The sequence below is a fragment of the Glossina fuscipes genome, unplaced genomic scaffold, assembly GCF_014805625.2.
Source record: "Glossina fuscipes isolate IAEA_lab_2018 unplaced genomic scaffold, Yale_Gfus_2 0, whole genome shotgun sequence".
NCBI lineage: Eukaryota > Metazoa > Arthropoda > Insecta > Diptera > Glossinidae > Glossina > Glossina fuscipes.
In genome coordinates, this window is record NW_023998414.1 from 20309390 (window position 1) to 20329723 (window position 20334).

At 34.1% G+C, this 20334-nt stretch overlaps 1 protein-coding gene across 5 annotated transcripts; it reads left to right on the top strand.

Annotated features, from left to right (window-relative positions):
* Window positions 1-6212: 6212 nt before the first annotated feature.
* LOC119637370 (coronin-7) lies at window positions 6213-13718 on the top strand. Of its 5 annotated transcripts, none has more exons than XM_038033355.1 (14): window positions 6213-6398; window positions 7745-8355; window positions 8420-8976; window positions 9035-9187; window positions 9350-9790; window positions 10057-10240; window positions 10347-10426; window positions 10572-10604; window positions 10694-10869; window positions 10929-11843; window positions 11950-12295; window positions 12356-12491; window positions 12547-12656; window positions 12732-12901. In XM_038033355.1, exons 2-14 carry the CDS (start codon window positions 7860-7862, stop codon window positions 12822-12824), a joined length of 3720 nt encoding a protein of 1239 aa, XP_037889283.1. In that variant the 5' UTR covers window positions 6213-6398; window positions 7745-7859; the 3' UTR covers window positions 12825-12901. The 5 variants fall into 5 exon arrangements, with proteins under 5 accessions (XP_037889283.1, XP_037889301.1, XP_037889318.1 ...); XM_038033363.1 differs by lacking the exon at window positions 6213-6398 and adding an exon at window positions 12924-13718 and having other exon boundaries at window positions 7860-8355; window positions 12732-12865; XM_038033373.1 differs by lacking the exon at window positions 10572-10604.
* Window positions 13719-20334: the final 6616 nt, after the last annotated feature.

The following is a 20334-nucleotide window of genomic DNA, read 5'->3' on the forward strand; positions in this document are numbered from 1 at the left end:
TGTCTAAAACAAGTACTATTCAATACATTTTCATAATATCTATGAGGAATTTTCGCTAAAACGTTTAGTGGTCTTTGGTCAAGCTTCGCTCAAAGCGATTAAACCATTTCTCTACTCTTCGCCATTTAAGGTGTAAGGGTATGTTAAGTTTTTGCGGATTTGTCCAACACTCAGAAGAGATTGAGACGGACGCATCTTTCATTATACCGATCGATTCACTTTTTCGACTACTTCCCATATAAAACCTTATTTGAAAAGTCGCTGTATGAATGACTGGAGGACGGTGTAGAGTATTTAATGGTGGTGGACGGTGACCCGTCATAATATTTCTACTTGTTAATTTATTTATTTCTCTATTTTATTTATTAGTTTTTTTTTTTTTTTTTGTTAATTTTTAATTTTTTTTTTTTTTTTTTAAATTTTTTTTTTTATTTTTTGTTTGCTTTTTCTCTTTCACAAATGCAATACTAACAATACTAAATAATTTTAGTTATGTTTAAGCGATGAGTAAGAAGGGCTTATACCATTGTACACATACATACATATATACATACCTACCATACGCACATATTTGCAATATTTAAAAAAGTCGGACTTATGTCCTCTTTTTTACTTGAAAGTTTACTCAAAGAAAGTTTAAAAATCAATCTATTGAGATTATATATAACAAAAACAAAGAAGCATCTCTCACGCTCATCACGATAAGCGGTAAATAGAATTGTGAAAGAAAGTGTTTTTTGCTTCCTTAACTGCTTTGCACTCACTCACGTCATATTATATCAGTCTCATAAGCTATTCTCCGAAATAAATGAAAACAAACACTATAGTCATTGTATGTGAATGATGATGAGTATTAGTATAAATGAATTATTATATATCAATCTAGAAATAAACAACATACACAGCTATACAAATTAAAAAGAAACTAAATACGTATATTCATAAATGTATACAATAAATTGTATTTGTTTCCCTTGAATTGATTTTCATCCGTTAAGCGTTTTAATCGATCAGTGAAATGCATAGATAGCAGGGGAAGGAAATATAGTCTCTTCACTTACATATTAAAACCTGCTCATCATAGACTTACCACAATCAAGCAGGCTAAGGATATAACATACCGCCGTGCTTAGCTTACCCTACAATCAAGAAAAATTTTGTGTGTGATCCGGTAAATTATATCTAACCGAATGTGCCTTACATTACAAGAGTTCAAATCTATGACTATAACTCAAAAAGCATTATAAAAACAAGTTTGTAAGCTAAGAACTGAGCATACACGACGACATATCGCTGCGTAAATATTATTGATAAATAACACTTTGTTTAAAGACTAGCGAGAGTATTCATATTTTGCCCCCTGTATATTGTATCTTGTATCATTAGTTTCTTCGGTGTATGTTGACTACGAAGTCGGTAACATACGTAAATATTTGCAATCATTATCAATATTTTCTTTGTATGTATTGGCGATATAAGCAAGGACGGAGCTATTCGTCGATATTTATGTGGCACGTTGTACAAATTATTTGAGGCTATCCTCAAAGAGTTAAAGAGCAGGGAGAACTAATTAAAAAAAAAATATCCAAGATCATTTTTAAAATTGAAGACAGTATGGATGTGGAGAACTTTTCATGTTTCTATTAATGCAACAGAAGTAACGGCGTTACATACGCAGCCTTTTGACTGCTTGCTGGCAAAAAATGTATAACTGTGTGCTGCGTTTTCAAGTGCGCATGCACTACTACATAAATATATCTGTATATATATGAAAAGTCCAGTAAAAGTATCATAGTCCGACAAGGCCGATTATACGATGCCCTACACCATTCCGCCCAGTGCAATTGTTCACTCGTTTTGGTAATAGTACATCGCAGGCAGCATATTGGAGACTGTACACAACATCGCATGACGTATTCCAAATTTACCAAATTTGATCTACTTCGTAAATATTTTATTATTTTTTCCCTTTTCGTCTTAAAAAACTAGACATCCACCTTTCTCTCCATAAATGGACTTGCTTTTCATGATACCGCGTATGTATGTGGCCTATCTGCTTCAAATTTCCCACCGTTAATTTATTTGTCAAATTGCTAGCATGGGCCAATTCTCATCGTAAAATATTAAAAATTAATCTTTTTTTCAGAGAAATCTTATATAGAGTAGGGGCCAAGAAATGCATGCAGATCCATGTGGTTCGAATTTGGTTCGCTTAATTTTCATATTAAACTACCATCATGATCAGGTTTCCATCATAAAACATTAACAATTAGGCCTCTTTGGCATATAAGAATTTACATTCCCTGAGGATTCTAATATACAGTGAACTACAAAAAATATATCTACATGGTCCAATTCGACAAATTTACTGTTATAAACCAATTTTCTTCATGAAATATTGAAAAATAGATCACCCGAATTAAATGTTCATGTCAATTTAGAATGTCAAAGCACTACTACTCAGCAAGTTTTGTCGAAAAATTTTGAAATTTAAGGTTTTTTTCCAGGTAACGAACTTGCAAAATAAGGCGTTGCAGGAGGATGGTGGAAAAAGTGGACCGAACCAATCCATTTTCAAAAAAGATTGTCTTTCGGTTAGAGCACACCGTTTGTTGAACACAAAAATATACGGACGGATAACAGGCGGACAGGCAAGCTTAGATAATTTCCTGAAACGGCCGATATAATAAAAGGCGACTCTATCTACCTATGCTTCTCTGGGTTTCATAGATCCGCACAAACTTAATATTCTCCGTACAGCAGCTAATGTAGGATAAAAAATATCCAAAAATGACGTAGCAGTGTTCGTTTTATCGTTTATACCAATTTAGATGGAGCCATGATAATTGAATTAAGTGTATTTTTTTTAAGGCGTCTACATATATAATACGTCCTGAAAAAGGTCCCTTTGTGCTTCCTTTCTATTGCCTGCTTCATTACAGACATTCCAGGTATATCTGCTTCATTGTCACAGTGAGCATCGGCGTTATTTTCTTGCAAATAAATGTGAAAATCGACAGTCTTACCACTTATTTGAAAATCTATAACCAAGACCATAAAAAGTTCTTTACTCGTCAATTTTATGGCGACTATTTGTTTCTTTTCGGCAGGTTGATTCTCTAATCTAAAAATCCACCATCGCCCTGGTCACAGTTCGAAATTCCGCTGCCGAGCATACATGAATCCTAGCCTGAGCATGTATTACTTTACTCCGCGCATTGATGAGTGTATATTATCCCCTTATAAAGATAGAAAATTTGCGAAAAAAATTTTCGCACCCCCCTGATTTCATTTCTCCAGCAAAATTAAAATTTGTGTCTTTCTAAACACTAAAAGCATTCTTTACGAGATATATCGTAGATGCCGAGCTTTTTAAAGAACTATCAAAGGTTTTCACTCTACATTTTCCTTTCAATATGAGATCTTTCAAGGGCTGCTGAGCCTTCAATAATTTTGATATCCCTTTAACTATTTATCCGGGAGATATTGCACTTTCAAAGTTAGTTTTCGCTTCGCAAGCTTGTTGGCACCCTTATTGGCTTTACATCCAATCTTATTTAAACGTTTCCAAGGTAATGGGTCTTTACGTTTCATTCGATTAACTATCTTTCGCGATGAAAACAAATGCTAATATTCATTTCTGCCTACTTCATGTATTACCTTCGTCCTTACTCTCATGTTATCATTCACAGTGAACGAAAAAATTGAAAATAAGAGAGCCAAGAATCATGTCAAGAATCGAAACTCAATCCTATCGTATAACGAAGCATAAAATTTGCAAAGATGCATTAAACAAAACCCAAAATGTAGTTTTTAATATAACTGCTGAAGTAAGATCAAAAGTCAAATAAGAAAAATTATATCGTGAAAGCAAAAATGGTTTTATTTTCCTTTTTTTATGCAAGATAACGTAAAGATTTTTATTAACAATGTTTTGCTTCCTACTCCTTCTTACGAATTGAAATCAATTTTATTGCAACAACTCTCCAGTGGATGTGTGCCTCCTAATCCTAACATAATCCCAACGAAAATAGACGATATGAAAAATTATGTATTTAGTTAATCTTCAGAGAGTAAAGAGAATGTCGAACAAAAAATTTGAGAGGAAATGTTAGGATAAATAGCAAAAATCGCTTTATTTCTTGTCCAATTTTGAAAGATCATGCCTAGTGCTTTAATTCGCTTCTGTTAGATGGTGATGCTTCCGTCCTAGCTCAATTGGCATGTAAGGAATTAATTGGCTTGGCGTTCTCAAGCCGAGCAAACGAGGTTATTCATTTAAGAAATCTGCCCCGAATCTCTATAGGAGAAAATTCCCTTCGAATAATCATCAGCGAGTGCACGTTACCCTATAACTTAACAATATATGTATGTATATTTGTTATGCTTATCAGAAAAATTTGGAATTTGAAGTTAACGTAAGAGAATTGAAACCTTGTAGCGGAACCTTCTCCGTCTCGATAATTCTCCTTTCCGAATCTCAATCCTGTTCCTTTCAGCAGTACAAAACCATGTTGCGACGCATTCTGCCTTATATTTATATATACATTGATTAACATTACTCAATTGTTTATTAATATAATCTATTACTAATCTTTCACAAATGTAAACTTTGTTTTTACTTTTTATTTTGGATTGGTTTGTCAGATAACTTTCTGTGAAATATTCTATGCACAGCTTAATACCAAGTAAACAATGTTAATAAACAATATGTCTCCTTTAATGCGTAAAGTCGTCTGGAGAGACTAAATGAAGAAATGGCTAAAATTTTGCTCTTTAGTTTCGTTTCGAAATGTTACAATTTTCCATGGTGATTGCTCTAATGTTTTAAGCAGATGAGAAGTCTACGCATTGTTGGATGCTATGAATGGCAAAAGAAAATTCACATGTGAGAAATTTTATTATCGTATTTAGCTGTTTAGGCGAAATAGGGGAAAATTAAAGCGAAAGTTACATTTCATCCAAGTCATTTTCTCTCGGTAGCATAAATTGAGGTTCTTTAAATTTACTCAACAGATACCAATATGAATGGTCAAAATTAGTTATAGTTTTCTACAGCATTAATAATGAAATCTTTGCTTTTAAAGTAATTCGAAAACTTAGTTAATTGCATTTTTATAAGCAAATACACACTTTATACATAAACACTTCATATATAAAAAAATATTAAAAAAAAAAAACAATGGAACAAAGAAAAATTGTTTGTGTTTTCTTCATTTTCTATATTCTGGATTTAACACATTCTATGCCCTAACTATTTAATAAAATGTTTGATGTTCCCCACTTCTTTTGAAGAATTTCATCGACTTTATGAACTGATCAATCAGAAGCATGTTTAATGTCATAGCGTGCAGGACAGGAAGGTGCAAATTCCATATTGTCGATTTTAATGGAGCATTCTTATTATAAACGTCACGTCACGTCACAATTCCTTATATGTCTACAAGACGCTGCTGCGTTGATCGAGCGCATATTGTCAAATATAGATAACTATTTATGCCATTACTTTCGATTAAATTAAAATATCTTAAATCTTTTTAAATCATCCACGGATTGCCGCTTTTCGCAAACGCTATAATATGATTTGATAGGGTTAGTATTGCCAAAATAACGAAATTTTAGAAGTGATTTTTGCAAAAAAAATCACCAAATTGATCTTTCACTTATTACTTAAGTACAATAGGAACGTTAAAAAACAATAAAGAGTGAAACCATTGCATGCCCTGCCCCTTGAATTATGAATATATATAAGTCTGAAATAATTCTTTTGCTATTCTACTGTTCCGTCAATGACTCTATTGATTTAGAATGATTTAAGAATAAATATATTCTTCTCCAATTCCGACAAGAGTTAAGAAGTAAATACATACAAGGTGATTAGAATATTTGATGTACTTTAAGCCCAGACGCACAACTACTAACTAATAGCAATGTCTCTATGTGCATTTGTTGACGTAAAAATGTTGCGATCCCAATTCGTTACGATTGTGTAGTAATAATATTTTCAACATTACGTAAAAAAAAAAAAAAAAAATTAAGCGTGTTTTTTGAAACAGCACATTTTTCAAATGCAAGAAAGTAAACTTTACATCACTGTATATTTTGTATTAATTTCAAGTTCAGTGTTTTTTATCTCTCATACATCAAAAAAAAAAAAAGGAAAAACAAGAAATCAATAGTACGGAAATTATTGAAGTTGCTTGAAAAATTAAAAAAAAAATTTTGCTTGAAAGAAACAATAAAAATTATAAGTTGAAATTAAAAGCAAAAAATAAAATATATTTGTTTCGCGATTATACTAACAAGGCGTAACACTTGAATAAAGAAATTATAGTGAATACAGAGTTTTCTGCGCTTAAGCTCTTTGTCTGCGTCGGCGTCTCCCATTGGAAAAAAGGGTGTGTTGTGCAGTGATTAAAGCTAATATTTATAAATCTTAACAGAATTTTGCAAATGTTGATTAAGTTTTTGCAAAATATGTAACAAATTATATTAAAATGATAGACATACGCATACGGTTTGTGCATTTGTTCATTCTGCTTCGCACTCATGACTTTGCGGGGTGGCAGCAGAATTTGGATTTGATCGAATTGAATAGAGAGGGTGATTTTCTTTTAATTCCTCTATTATTGTAACCAGTGCTGTTACATGCTGAGTAATCGGTACCTAAGTATTAAACGGAATCTTAATAGCTTTTATGCCTCCCATTTTATTTTGCGTTTGTTAATGGAAAAGTGCTTTTGTCTCTGTTACATCCGTATTTGGTTACGTGACACTGTTTGCGGAATTTTTACGAAAATATTATAGCGGAACCTGTTCTATGTAAATAAATAGCTGTTTTAAAAGCAGACAGACTATATTATGTAAAGACAACTTTTAGGGGTTGATCATAGCCATATAAATGCATCATTTATTTAATCTCATTGTTGTTTTGTTTATTTTGACGACAGTGGTGTATGTAGCTTGTGATTAGGCTATCAGTGCGTGAGGTAGTTGCCATTTCTATATGAGCAATATGCGAATTGAGCAATAAAAAATCGGTTCCCCTACGAAAACAATGCAAATGAGGGTTTAAGGCGATTACACTTTTAAATAATAATAAGAAAATGTTTTTTTTTTTTTTTTATACCTTTTACTATGTTTGCCTATTATCTTTACTTATTTAGCGCCGCCTTGTCATGGAAAGCGTGAGAAGAGACAACAGCTCCAAAAAGTATACTGTAAATGGCAATAATAAACAGCTAAGAGATTTTAAAAATGAATTATTTGATAATACAGCTCTCATAAGGGTAGCGCATGATATGAAATGTGTTTATAGTTATATCAAAATAAAAACAAAAAAATTACTTCCTATGAAAATCAAAATTAATATGCGGTGGTGCCTTTTTAAATATTTAATTTTTTTGTCCCCAATAGATTTTGATTTTATCTAAATTCCGGGAAAATTCCAAATCGTGAGATAACATCAATTGTATAACATTTTTCCATTCTTCGTCCAGTTAATCTGGGTTATTGCTCTTTTCATATCATTGAAGCTGCGTTATTGCAGACATATATGCAGACGCATATGAACTGAAGGAAACGAACTTTGTTTTATGTTTATCGCAAATTCGACGTCTTTGTTTACAAGGAATTACAACTGTTTATTGCTTTGTTAAAGATGTTATATATCTATATCGAACTAGCATTAATAAATTTTTGAAACTATAAAGAATTTTCCACTTTTATTACATTCACATTACAGTTTGTTGTTTTTGCTGATCATTTAAACATCACATCATTCATTCAGTTGAGTAAACGACATATCCACGGATTATTAACCACTAAGTTCAGAGTATTTTGTTTGTCAAATTAAAACAATGGCTTGGCGTTTCAAAGCCTCTAAATATAAGAATGCTGCCCCAATTGTCCCAAAGCCAGAGGCTTGCATACGTGACATATGCGTGGGCTCCTATCAGACCCATGGTAATAATATTGCTGCTTCGTCTGCCTTTATGGCTTTTAACTGGGAACATACTGGATCAAGTGTAGCGGTCTTGACGCTTGACGATTGCGGTCGTAAAAGTAAAACCATGCCTTTGTTGCATGCTCACACAGATACCGTAACTGATTTGGGCTTTTCACCATTCCATGACGGTCTTTTGGCAACGGCTTCACAGGACTGTACAGTTAAAATTTGGCATATACCGGAAAAGGGCTTGGAAACTTCATTAACTGATCCCGAATGCGTGTTCTCGCACAAGCAGCGGCGTGTGGAGACAGTAGGATTTCATCCGACAGCTGACGGTTTACTGCATTCAACTTCAGCAGGTTGTATAACACTCTACGACTTAGTGGGTCAAAAAGAATTGTTCGGTAAACTATCAAATTCATTACACATGTTATGAATATTTCTGAATTTTCTCTGCCTTGGTTATAGTTAACAATGAACATCCCGAGGTTATTCAATCGGTTAATTGGAAACAAGATGGTACAGTATTAGCTACCAGTTGTAAAGATAAATTTGTGCGCATATTAGATCCTCGTATAAACGGCTCGCCAATACAAATGTCAGCCGAATCTCACCAAAGTATTAAGGATTCACGTGTATTATGGTTAGGCAATCAGTCGCGCATTTTAACTACTGGTTTTGATGCTGCCCGCTTGCGCCAAGTTATCATACGGGATTTAAGAAATTTTACTGTTCCTGAAAAGACTTTAGAGCTGGATTGTTCAACAGGCGTTTTAATGCCGCTTTTTGATCCTGATACGAATATGTTGTTCTTGGCGGGCAAAGGCGACACAACCATTAATTACTTGGAAGTGAGTGAGAAAGACCCTTTTCTAATTGAAGGTTTACGTCATACGGGTGAACAAACCAAAGGTGCCTGTTTGGTACCTAAACGTGCTCTTAAAGTAATGGAGGGTGAAGTAAATCGTGTTTTACAATTAACTTCCAATATGGTGGTACCTATTATGTATCAAGTGCCGCGTAAGGTGAGTTTTCTTTTTAAACCAAAATATTCAATGTTTTGTTAATTTCTGTTTTCTTCAGACGTATCGTGATTTTCACAGTGATCTTTATCCAGATACGACTAGTTGTCGTACCGACCTCACAGCTAATGAATGGATGAACGGAACGAATATGCCAGTGGCAAAAATGAGTTTGGATCCAGCGAAACGGGAATTGGGAGGTGCTCCAGTCATTGTAAGTAATGTTGATGATTCTCCTTACCTTTTACTCCTATTACTGCAACAAAAGTCTTCGCTAAGTGTTAGAGTTTTTAATTTCTGTAACATCCTCATTACAATCTTCACGCAATCTTCAACTCTAAATGGGAAATTAATACATATATTCACTTATTAAAAGGTTCACCGTGGCAACTTAAAAGAATATATAAGAAATATTGAAAACAAATTGAAACATGTTAATGGTTGTGCTCCCGATAATCAAATTATAAGTAAGAAAAAGATAAACAAAGACGAAGATATGGTAATCGATCAACAAAAGAAAGACGAATTAGCAACAATAATGAGGAAATTCGATTCTAAATATAAAACCGATTCAGAGAAAGATAATAAAGGCGAGGAAGGAATGATAAACACAGATGCGTCTTCGCCTCTGCAAAACATAGAATCGCCAAATACTGATGAAAGCAGTAGCAACAACGCCAGCACGGCACCCACCCCTATGCCACGCACATCACGTAACAATTCTTTGCCCGATTCCGGGCAATTGACGAATGCAGGTGGTGGTAATAGTATTATGCCTCGACCAAGGCCACGCACCACAACTCCCGGCGCTTATAAGGTGCGCTGACACAATCTAAGCTTTTTTTTTTTTCGTTATTCTTCGTTTCTGTTCTCGTTGCGTAAACTTTTTTTGTTTTCTTAGATTTTGTAAAGTCGCATACGTTTTAATTGCTCTTGTTTAGTTTAATATATCTTCGAATATCAATTGTTTTTATGTATATGTGTGTGTATTCAAATGTAGGTAACGATCTTAGTTTCAATTTATAGTAATTTAAACATCATTTCGAATTGCATTTGAAATGTAATTTCACTTTACTACTATAGCCTCGTTTGGGACCAAAACCTTTCTCTAGCAACTCCGCAGACATATCGTTCGATAAGGTGTTCGCAGTGCCAGTTGCTCCTGGTTCCCAGGAGAATTTGTCGCAACCTCAAAATTCTTCCGCTAATATCGAAATTGATTCCTCAACAGTAAAACCCGACTTGATCGTAGAAATCGAAATTAAAAGTAAGTTGAAGTAAATTAAAAAAAAAAAAGAACAAATGCTTAAAAACAATAGCAATTGTCTTTCTTCAATCATACAGTAAGAGTATAATTATCACTTACATTTTAGAAACTGGCCATAGTAACTCGGACAATGAGACCAGCAGCAATGGTGTGCAAAAATCTTTAAGCACTTCGGAGCGGCGCAAGGTAATGATTGTTCTAACTTAAACTGAATAATGATATATAAATGTTTTTCTGTATTTTTCTAAACAAATAACACAACTTTTCACTTTTCTTAACTACTAACACATGCATACGTAAACCTCACCAATATATATACGTATACAAGCAGTCTTCTCTTGATGACGAAGATTCGAGCGATAAGGTTAAAAAGAAACAAAATATTTTACAATTATTTTTAATGCCCAACAGTGTTTAACATTATTTTGCAATTCTATCTTCACAAATCTTTAGATATTTGAACAAAATAATTCGGAATCGTCCGAGAACTCGACTGAAGGTGACGACAAACCAGATGCCGAATTACGCAGGTTCTCACCATCACGTAACAGTATTGCTGAAAGGCGACGTATGTATGAGATGCATTCGAAAAGTGCCAATGAGGAGCGTTCTCAGTCTCCGGTGCCATTGTAAGCGTTAAAAGTGAAAATTCAACTCTCTGAAGATCTTATTACTTACCCTTTCTCAGGCGGCGTGAACCTTCCAAAGTGGACACTTCGAAAGCTAGTGCCAATGATAATAAACGCACCTCTGTGCCAGAAGGTAAACTTCTAGAGGAGAAACGTCGCAATTTGGTTCCCAAGGAGATGGCCGAGCAATCAAATGCTATTGCTCTTAAGAAATCCGCTACTGAAGTGGCCATAACTACATCAACTAAACGTACTTCCACCGTATTCGGGAAAGTCTCGAAATTTCGTCATCTTAAAGGTACTCCTGGTCATAAATCGACCCATATTGAGAATTTGCGGAACTTGAGCCGCCAAATACCGGGCGAATGCAATGGCTTCACAGCGAATCACGAACGATTTGCGGTACCACTATCAGGTCCTGGTGGTAAAATAGCCATTTTTGAATTGAATCGCCCCGGTCGACTACCGGATGGTGTTATACCGTCGTTAGTGAACGGAAATAATGTCATGGATTTTCAGTGGGATCCCTTTGATCCCAAACGTTTGGCCGTTGCTTGTGATGATGGAATAGTAAAGCTATGGCGCATTGCTGAGGGTGGTTTGACAGAGCCGACGAATATACCCGAACAAGAATTGATTGCTCATGCAGATAAAATTTATTTCATACGTTTTCATCCTCTAGCTCAAGATGTATTACTTACGGCCAGTTATGATATGACTATTAAATTGTGGAATTTGCGTAGTATGACAGATAAATGCACCCTTAGTGGTCATACGGATCAGATATTTGATTTCGCTTGGAGTCCTTGCGGAAAATTTGGTGCTACTGTATGTAAAGATGGTAAAATACGTATGTATAATCCAAGAAAATCGGAAACACCGATACGAGAAGGTAATGGTCCCGTAGGCACTAGAGGAGCACGCATTATATGGGCGCTAGAAGGAGAATATATAGTATGTACTGGTTTTGATAAGTAAGTAAAAGCATATTTATTGCATATCGTGCCAGAAAGCATTTGTATTGTGGAAACGCGGGCACTGACTTAATTTAATATTATTTTTATCGTTTGCATTCCGCAGAGTATCCGAACGTCAGATTAGTGTATACAAAACTGATAGTCTAAAAGCGCCACTTAACACTGCCAGTCTAGATGTCTCCCCTTCCATATTAATTCCCTTCTATGATGAAGATAGTTCAACTTTATTTGTAACAGGCAAAGGTGATTCAACAATTTATTGCTTTGAAATTACTGACGAGGATCCATACGTGTGTGCTCTGTCACATCATCGCTGTTCCACTTTGCATCAGGGCTTGAGTTTTCTAACGAAAAATCATTGCGATGTCGCCAGCGTCGAGTTTTGCAAAGCTTACCGTTTAACCAATACCACCATAGAGCCACTAAGTTTTACAGTACCACGTATTAAGGTAAGGCTTGAAAAGATGGCACCATTTTTTTAAAAAATTTCATGAGATTTGGTTTTCTAGAGCGAATTATTTCAAGACGACTTATTTCCACCGACACGGGTAACTTGGCTGCCCACTATTACAGCGGACGAATGGTTCTTATCAAATGATAAAAAGCCTCAAAAAATCAGTTTACAGCCAATAGGCATGGAGAGTTGTAAGTCTTTTATTACTTACAAATAAATACATATGTATTAATATATGTATCTTAGTATCTTCCATACAACCGACGTTGGTAACCCAAATGAAACGTTCCGATATTAATATGGCAAGCAATGGTGCAAATGCTGGTGGGGACCAGCCTTTTAATAAACAAAAAGAGGTTACAATAAATTAATGAAGAAACGTGTTTCTTCTTTTTCTAAAATTGCCCTTGAAAATGTAACTTTTTTTGCAGATACAAAAGTCTGTAAGTGCTCGCATGGAATATAACACAAAACTCGAGCAGGATGATATGGAAGGTGTAGACGAAACTGAGTGGCAAGACTAGAATGCTATAAAATTTGCGACAAGAGGGAAAGTTGACAATCAGTAATAATGAATTGAAAAAAAAAAAAAAAAAAAAAACAATTACTTTAACCCCTTTTAGGAGCGAAAGTAGTAGAAAAGAACAATATTTTTTATTATGTCTGACCTTCGCAAATTCCTTAAGCCCTTAGTAGCGAATCGTTTATAAAGAGATTTGTTGCCATGATATTAATGTGAGCATTGATTATCGATCAAAACGATGAAAGAGAAGTTTTTCTTTATATTTAAAGGAATTTATTTTTAATTTCTTTTTTTTTAATTTTTCTTATTTTAGATTTCCCGTCTGCCTAGCAAAATTAATCTTTTGATCAATTAATAATAATTCCTTCATACATTCTTCACCCGTTTTTTAGTAGATGGCCATTTAACAACACAGTATTTCAATACGCGATAGACTGATAATGCAATAATATACACATACATTCACATATTTATGCATACACATGGAATTTTTGTAACTATCGCTCTTAATGTGTGCGAAGAACATTTTGTCAAAATTTTTATACAATATTTATTATATAATCAAAATGCAAAACAAATGAAAAACAATAGAAGCAAATGAGATCAGTAAACGAAAAGACTTGTTTAATAAAAGAAATAAATATTAAAAAAAAAAAAAATAAAAAAAAAAAATAAGTAAAAATAAAAGGAAACCCTTTTGCCATATTAAGAGAACCATTTTTTACATTTACACAATAATAACCTATACAAATACTTATATACAGTAGCAGTGGTTTTTTATAGAGAGCACATGCCTCAAAAGATCCAACAATAAGGATCTATTCTATACTCAATTCAGTAAATAAGTAATAAATAAAAAAAATAAAAAATTATGATTATATATATATATATATATATATGTATATGTATATATGTATATGTATGTATATGCATCGTATTTTTTTAAAAACGAATTTTTATTGCCACAGACTAATTTATACAAATTTTTTGGGCTCAATAAATTCTAAGCCATTTTAATGTGGAAGCGCTTTAAATTTAAGATTTACAAACTGATGCTTAATTTCTGTGGTATTTTTACAAAATCAATTTTTGTTTTCCATTTTGATATCGATAACATTTCATGACATTATTCTCCATTAAGTAACGATAGACTTTACCATTTTGGTTATAATATATTTTTTGTTTTTTGGAAGTTTTTTTTTTTATATTAAATAAAAATAAGTAATCATATTGTTTATGAAACGTACGATATACAATTTGTGAGTGGCATACGCATATATACATACCCCGATATATATCTATTTATATACAATAAAGTAAAAAACAACAACAACCACAACAACAGCAACAATATTAATTATAATTATATTATCATAAAAATAAAAAAAATAAACAACACTTTATACATAATTGCAAAAAAAAAAAAACGAAATAAATAAATAAATAAATAAAAAATAAATTGGGTTTTATTTTTTCAAGTCAGTGGGGTGATAGAAAATTGATAGTGTTTTCCGGTTTCTCTCCTTTTCTGATTCCAATCGTCTACCTTTCCATCCACATATTTTTATATTTGTGTATTCTGTGAAAATAGGACTAGGAAAATAGGAATAATTAATGGAATTGATCTTGCTTCGAATCAGAGATAGTGATTGAAGATATGACCCAAAACAAAATGCTGATGTCTACCCTCAATCTTAATCACCTAACGGTGTCGACCTCACGATAGCGATATACTCGTGCAAACGTCGAACACAGAGTGTACGCAATATGAAATTAGATTGTAATAAAATGTGATAACTGGCAATATGACAAAAATATCTTCTAAAATACATTATTATGGCAAATACCCGCCAAGCACAGACGGACGGATCGTGATGTATATATCCGTCCTAGACAGTCACCTAGTGAAATGATTTAATTTCTCAATCTCATCGTTTGGCTTTTCTCCTGGTATGGGTAATTTGCTTGTATGTATCAGTTATATATGCGGGAGCGATACTGATTTCGGCCTTGGTATGACGTTGCTTTAAAATTGCGGTAGAAATCAAATGAAATGCCTAAATTAATACGCTAGATTGAGAAAAGTGCAATTGGATTTGGTAGCTTGGACAATTGCATATTCCAGGGTAAAGTAGTACGCGTAACTTTTCAGCTTTTGTATTAATTGTTAAGCTATCGGAAATAGAAAGTCTCATTGGACTAAATATGGTGGAGGAATATGTTTGCGAAATAACGAAAATCATAAAGAAAACGTAAATTGTTAATATTCCTATAATTATAACAACGCCGCCCGTCGCCCTTGTTACTAAAATGGAATCTGATAGTATCGCAAAGTGTGTAATCATTGAAAGTAGTAGCACCGTTATGACTATAGGGATTTCAACCGCCATGGAACGAATAACTAGAACAAACAATGTTGCTAAACTTTATAGGTTAACATTTTATACACATTTTTTTATCAGCGTTATGTAATATATCGAGATCAAATTTCAATCTTAGAAATTATATGTGCCCAGAAAGTAAGCCATGATTTATTATCCATCTACGTATTCTCTCAAATTATTGTTAAACTTAAACGTACTTATCAGTCAGTCTAATGGGAATCATAATGATTCCAGGTAAGGGGAGAAGCACACGCAGTCACATGAAAAGGTTAACAATAAAAGGGTACGTATGAGTGAGAATGGAAAATTAATCCGCGAGAAAGTTTTCTCAGTTTCAAGTCAAAGCAACGCAATAACTGTTTAAAGGACAAGAATTCGAAACAAACGGAGGCGGAAGCGGGATATATGTACCAACAGTTAAGTGAGGAAATCACACATTGAAAGACATTTAATATTTTCTCTTCATATTTACAAATTAAAACAAGTAAAAAAGTTATATTCGACTGAGGCCGAAACTCACATACCCTACACCGTTAGAATCTTTGGCGCCCTAAACGAATAGGACCAAATTTGTCGATCACTTTTCACTTCCCTAAAAGATATTGTTAAGAAAAATTAATTAAAATGAGCATCGTGACTTGCCCCTTTAGACTTCCACTTCCACTTAGAATTAACATAACCTTGTCGCCTTCTATTCTCCACGTTTTTTGATACCAATATCGTTGGTATTATTAAGAAAAATTCTCAACCAGGTCGTGTCGTTCATCATATTTATTTTAGAACTGACACATTTTCACTTGAGTAATGTACGAAATAGTTGTTCGGAAAGTAAATGCGGAAAATTACAAATAAGTGTACTGACTTCGAAAAGGGTCTTGTGGAGAGACACTCGTTTAGCGAAAGCGAGAAGTTAAATGAAATATTATCGGAAACCGTGTTAGGAGGCAGGAAATGTTACGAGACTTTTACAACAGGGCAATCCAACTTCTCTCCGGATCACATATCACCAGAAATGTATTGAAAAAGCTTTGGCTTAGAAAGTTACCAAGAAATTTGAATGTCAAACTTTTCATCTGTTGCGACATAGATAAAGATCGCCGACAGTAGTTGGAAAATATTTCAGGGAAATGAGGTCACGGATGGGAAAACGATCACGACACTGATTATGTGCGTCGCTAGCTAGGTTTCATTGTCGACTTTTTCTGATTTTGATATGTATGCACAAGAGATGCAAGAAATGCTCTCTCGAAGCTGTCGAATCGGACGTAGGGTAAATAGTTCAAGCATTGCGTTAGTACTGCTTGTGTAGAGTTGCAATTTAAAAAAAGGAAAACAGCTGCCAATTGAAAATAAAATAAATTCCAAACAAAATTATTTACCTACAAATTGCTGAATCACAGCAAGAAATTTTAAATTTGTGAAAGCTAAGTACATTAATTAATTAATTTATTTTTTTTGCTTTTCACTCCAATTGTCTAATTAATAGTCTTAATACGCGAAAGTTTTTAATCAATTATGCATCGTAGGCAAAGGACAAAGGATCAACAAATAAAATAAAAACTCATCATTCCATCTTGGATATCTTGGTCTTACAGGGGGCTAACAGGCCTAATCCATTTTACTAAATAAAACAAAATAAAAAGGTAAAGAAATTGTTGTTATTATTATATAAATCAAGTAATCTTGAGGAAAATATATATATAATCAGGCGGAACGGTTCCTTCGCTTATATTACGTTATTTGGAAGTGGAGGAATATCGTGACTGGCGGAAAAGGAATCTTCGGAGACGTAGAAGGGCTCAGCGGAATTCAAACTCAAATACTTTACTTGAAAATGTGTAAGCAAATAAATGTACACATATCGCTACCCGTAGATTTTTACAAATGTTTTAGGAAAAATTGCTGCGAGTAACTTCTTCCTGACGATGATTGCATGCATAGACGGAATTCACATTATAGTAACCCCGCACAAAATCCCAAATCCCCAACGCAATCCCAAAACGCAAACATAGCGCTCAATGGAATTATGGTGAGTTATACTGTATGGCTAAACTATATATATATATATATATATATATATATGCCCATATAGCTATAAATATTTTATTCGTAGGGTGTGCGACCTCATGAAAATGATGGCAGTGAACTTTTGATTTCGTTGATCAAGCAAACGTATTTTGGCGACAGTATCGATGTGCGGTTCGCTAGAGGCCACTCAGGGACATCTTCTGCGCTTTCGAATTGAATTAAAAGACAAAAAATAAATTCGCTTTAAGATGTTCTGTGAACATTAAAAGGCTCGCTTTTATTTGCATAACACAAAACTAGGATTGATTTGCAATTTTATTTAAAACATTATATAGCCTTATATATAGGTAACGTTTTCCTAAAAAAAGAAAATATGAAATTTTATGAAATTATTTCAATTTTACATAACTTTGTATATATTCACGTTGGTATCCAAATCGGTTATTGAGTGTATTACGAGTGTAAACAAGAAAACGTCATATTTGCCATTTGTTTTTCCATAATTTTTTTAAAAATAAATTTCGAACCGCGAAAACCATACGTAACTCGCAACGAAATGGCCGTTCGAATGAGAGCTAGCTATTAATTAAAAGATGTATAATCCCGGTGCCCAAATTTCATTTACGCGACAACATTCCTTTAACGAATGGATAATGATATAGGAGCATAGCTTGAAATATTTTAGGTTTTCTTTTTTGTCATTTTTGTAATCATTTTTAAGATGGCGGGAATAAGACGTTCCGATAAGAAATACAAATTTCAATCATGTGAGTGAGGTTGAGAAATACATTTATTAAACAAAAAAAAAAAGAAACCTGCATATCAATGTTAAATTTAGGAGAGTTTAATGTTCTTGCTAAGAAGCGCCGCTGAACCCACAGTTTCTGCAGCGCAGCGTTCATTTGTCTACGGTTTTGAAGAGGGTACTATTTGAATGGCAACCACACTATTCACTTCAGTACAATAATTTTCGAATGGTCTAAGATATTCTATTTAAAAGAACCTACTTCTTCACGTGATATATGCGCCACAATATATGTTGTATCCGTGTGATTTACTTTTACGCGCCAATAAATGTATTGAACAGTGGAGCTGCCGATTATCTCTTTTTAATTTATTCTATATCGTTTTAACTTACTATCTCTTTTTACTATATCTTTTTAACTTATTGCAAATACAGCAAACTCTTTTTGTACCCGGTAGATGCGTTCCTCAGAAAACCGTACAAAGAAATCGAGTAATAAAATACATGCGGCATATTTCGAGATATATTTCATAATTTTAAAAAGTTGGTTGAGATAAAACAGGTAAGAAAGTCATGTTTGGCGGGGGCCGAATCTCGCGTACTCATCCGCATGCTTTTCGCATTCTACTCTGCATGTTCTTTTATTTGATACCCATATCGCTGGTATTATTGCGAAAAAATTTTATCACGGTACACGGACGGACAGACATGGCTAAATCAACTCAGAATTCTACGCTGATCAAGAATATATATACTTTATAAGGTCTCTGAAGCTTCCTTTTGGGTGTAACATACATTACGGAAAAAAACAAAATGAGTTTACCCCCATCTTACAGTGGTGGGTATAAAAAAGGCTACTTATTTTCCCAAATAACCGTGCAAAAAAGTATTAACAAAATCTATACTAGATATTTTTAAAAACAAATTCAGTTCATTTTTTATACAAAAAAAAGAAAAAAAATAAAGTACAGTCCAAATTCAGTCCATAAGTAAAACGTACACAAATTTAAGTTAAAATTAGAAATGAAAATCGATTTCACATTCAGTCACTCCAGTTATCTTGCAAACTATCGCCCAATTGCAGCTTGTTGCGCAGTTCTAGTTTGTAGCCAAGACCAAGGAGACCAAGGTCAACGAGCATCTAAGGAGATATTTAAAAACCAACGATCTAACTAGCGACAGGCAGTATAGCTTTCGCAAATACCGATAAGCCGGTGACCTGGCATCCTATCCTTTTGAAAAGTGGAATCGAGCTATACATCACTGACGCGAAAGAAATGTCGCTGTCCTAGATATTTCCAAGGCAGAGTATGACATAGTGCTTTTGCCTCCAAGCTAATTGGTGTCGACAGCATTTTCGTTCAATTCATATCGATCTTCTTAGACGACTGTTCAAGAAGAGTTATTGCCGGGTCTTCCTCAAATGCAGTCTACTTAAATGCAAGTGTATCACAAGGCTCTGGTCTTTCTCCTCCTGTCCTTATAGCATTCATTGACGACATCTTGTGACCAAACCAGTAGCACCTTGCGTCACTCGTTTTCATTCAGTAGAGTCCATGCAGCAACGAGATGCAAAACAAATGCTGCACCATGATTGACATACTAAATCGGAACCCTATAAAAATATAAACGTAGGGTCAGGTGAATAGGGTAAGTTTTAACGCCGCCAAATCTCAAAGTTGCCTCCCACAGCGCACAGGAAAAGTGATGAACAACCTGGCTCTTTTGGTCAGGTCAGTGTAGAAGAATCGGCATTCCTTGATGTTCTACGCACTACAATACAACGCAATGTTCGTTGGGTACAACACTTCAAAGCGTCGAAAGACGCAGCCAAGGACTGAGGTTTTCTAAAGTAATGCAAAAAATATTTCACTGCAGCCGACGCTGTCTATATCCGTTGCATACGACCGCCTTAAGTTAATATGCTCTGTACCATAAGTAGTGTAATGACACTGGTTAAGAATGTACATACTTTATGGAGATTTTGGAGTTTGTGTCTGGGCCTTATAAAGGTTTTGACGGAAAAAAAAACAAATTGCGATACACAATAATATGAAGTGGGGGTGGACGATATTTTCTATTTTTATACACGTGCATCCATAGTCGAAGTGAATAAAAGCGAGCAAATAATCAATAATTGATTCCTTTTGAAAGACAGAGATATTCTCAATTTACGTATTATTGTGGACATATCCCTTTACCTTAGCCCATTTTCAGTGCCCACCTGCCTTCAAGAATTTGCTATTTTTTGCCAAATTTGAAGCTGATAACTGCATTTTTGCGGCCAGAAGAATGTTCAGAATAGACAACACACTGACGGGCAGACAGATGTGTGTAGATCGGTTCAGAATTTG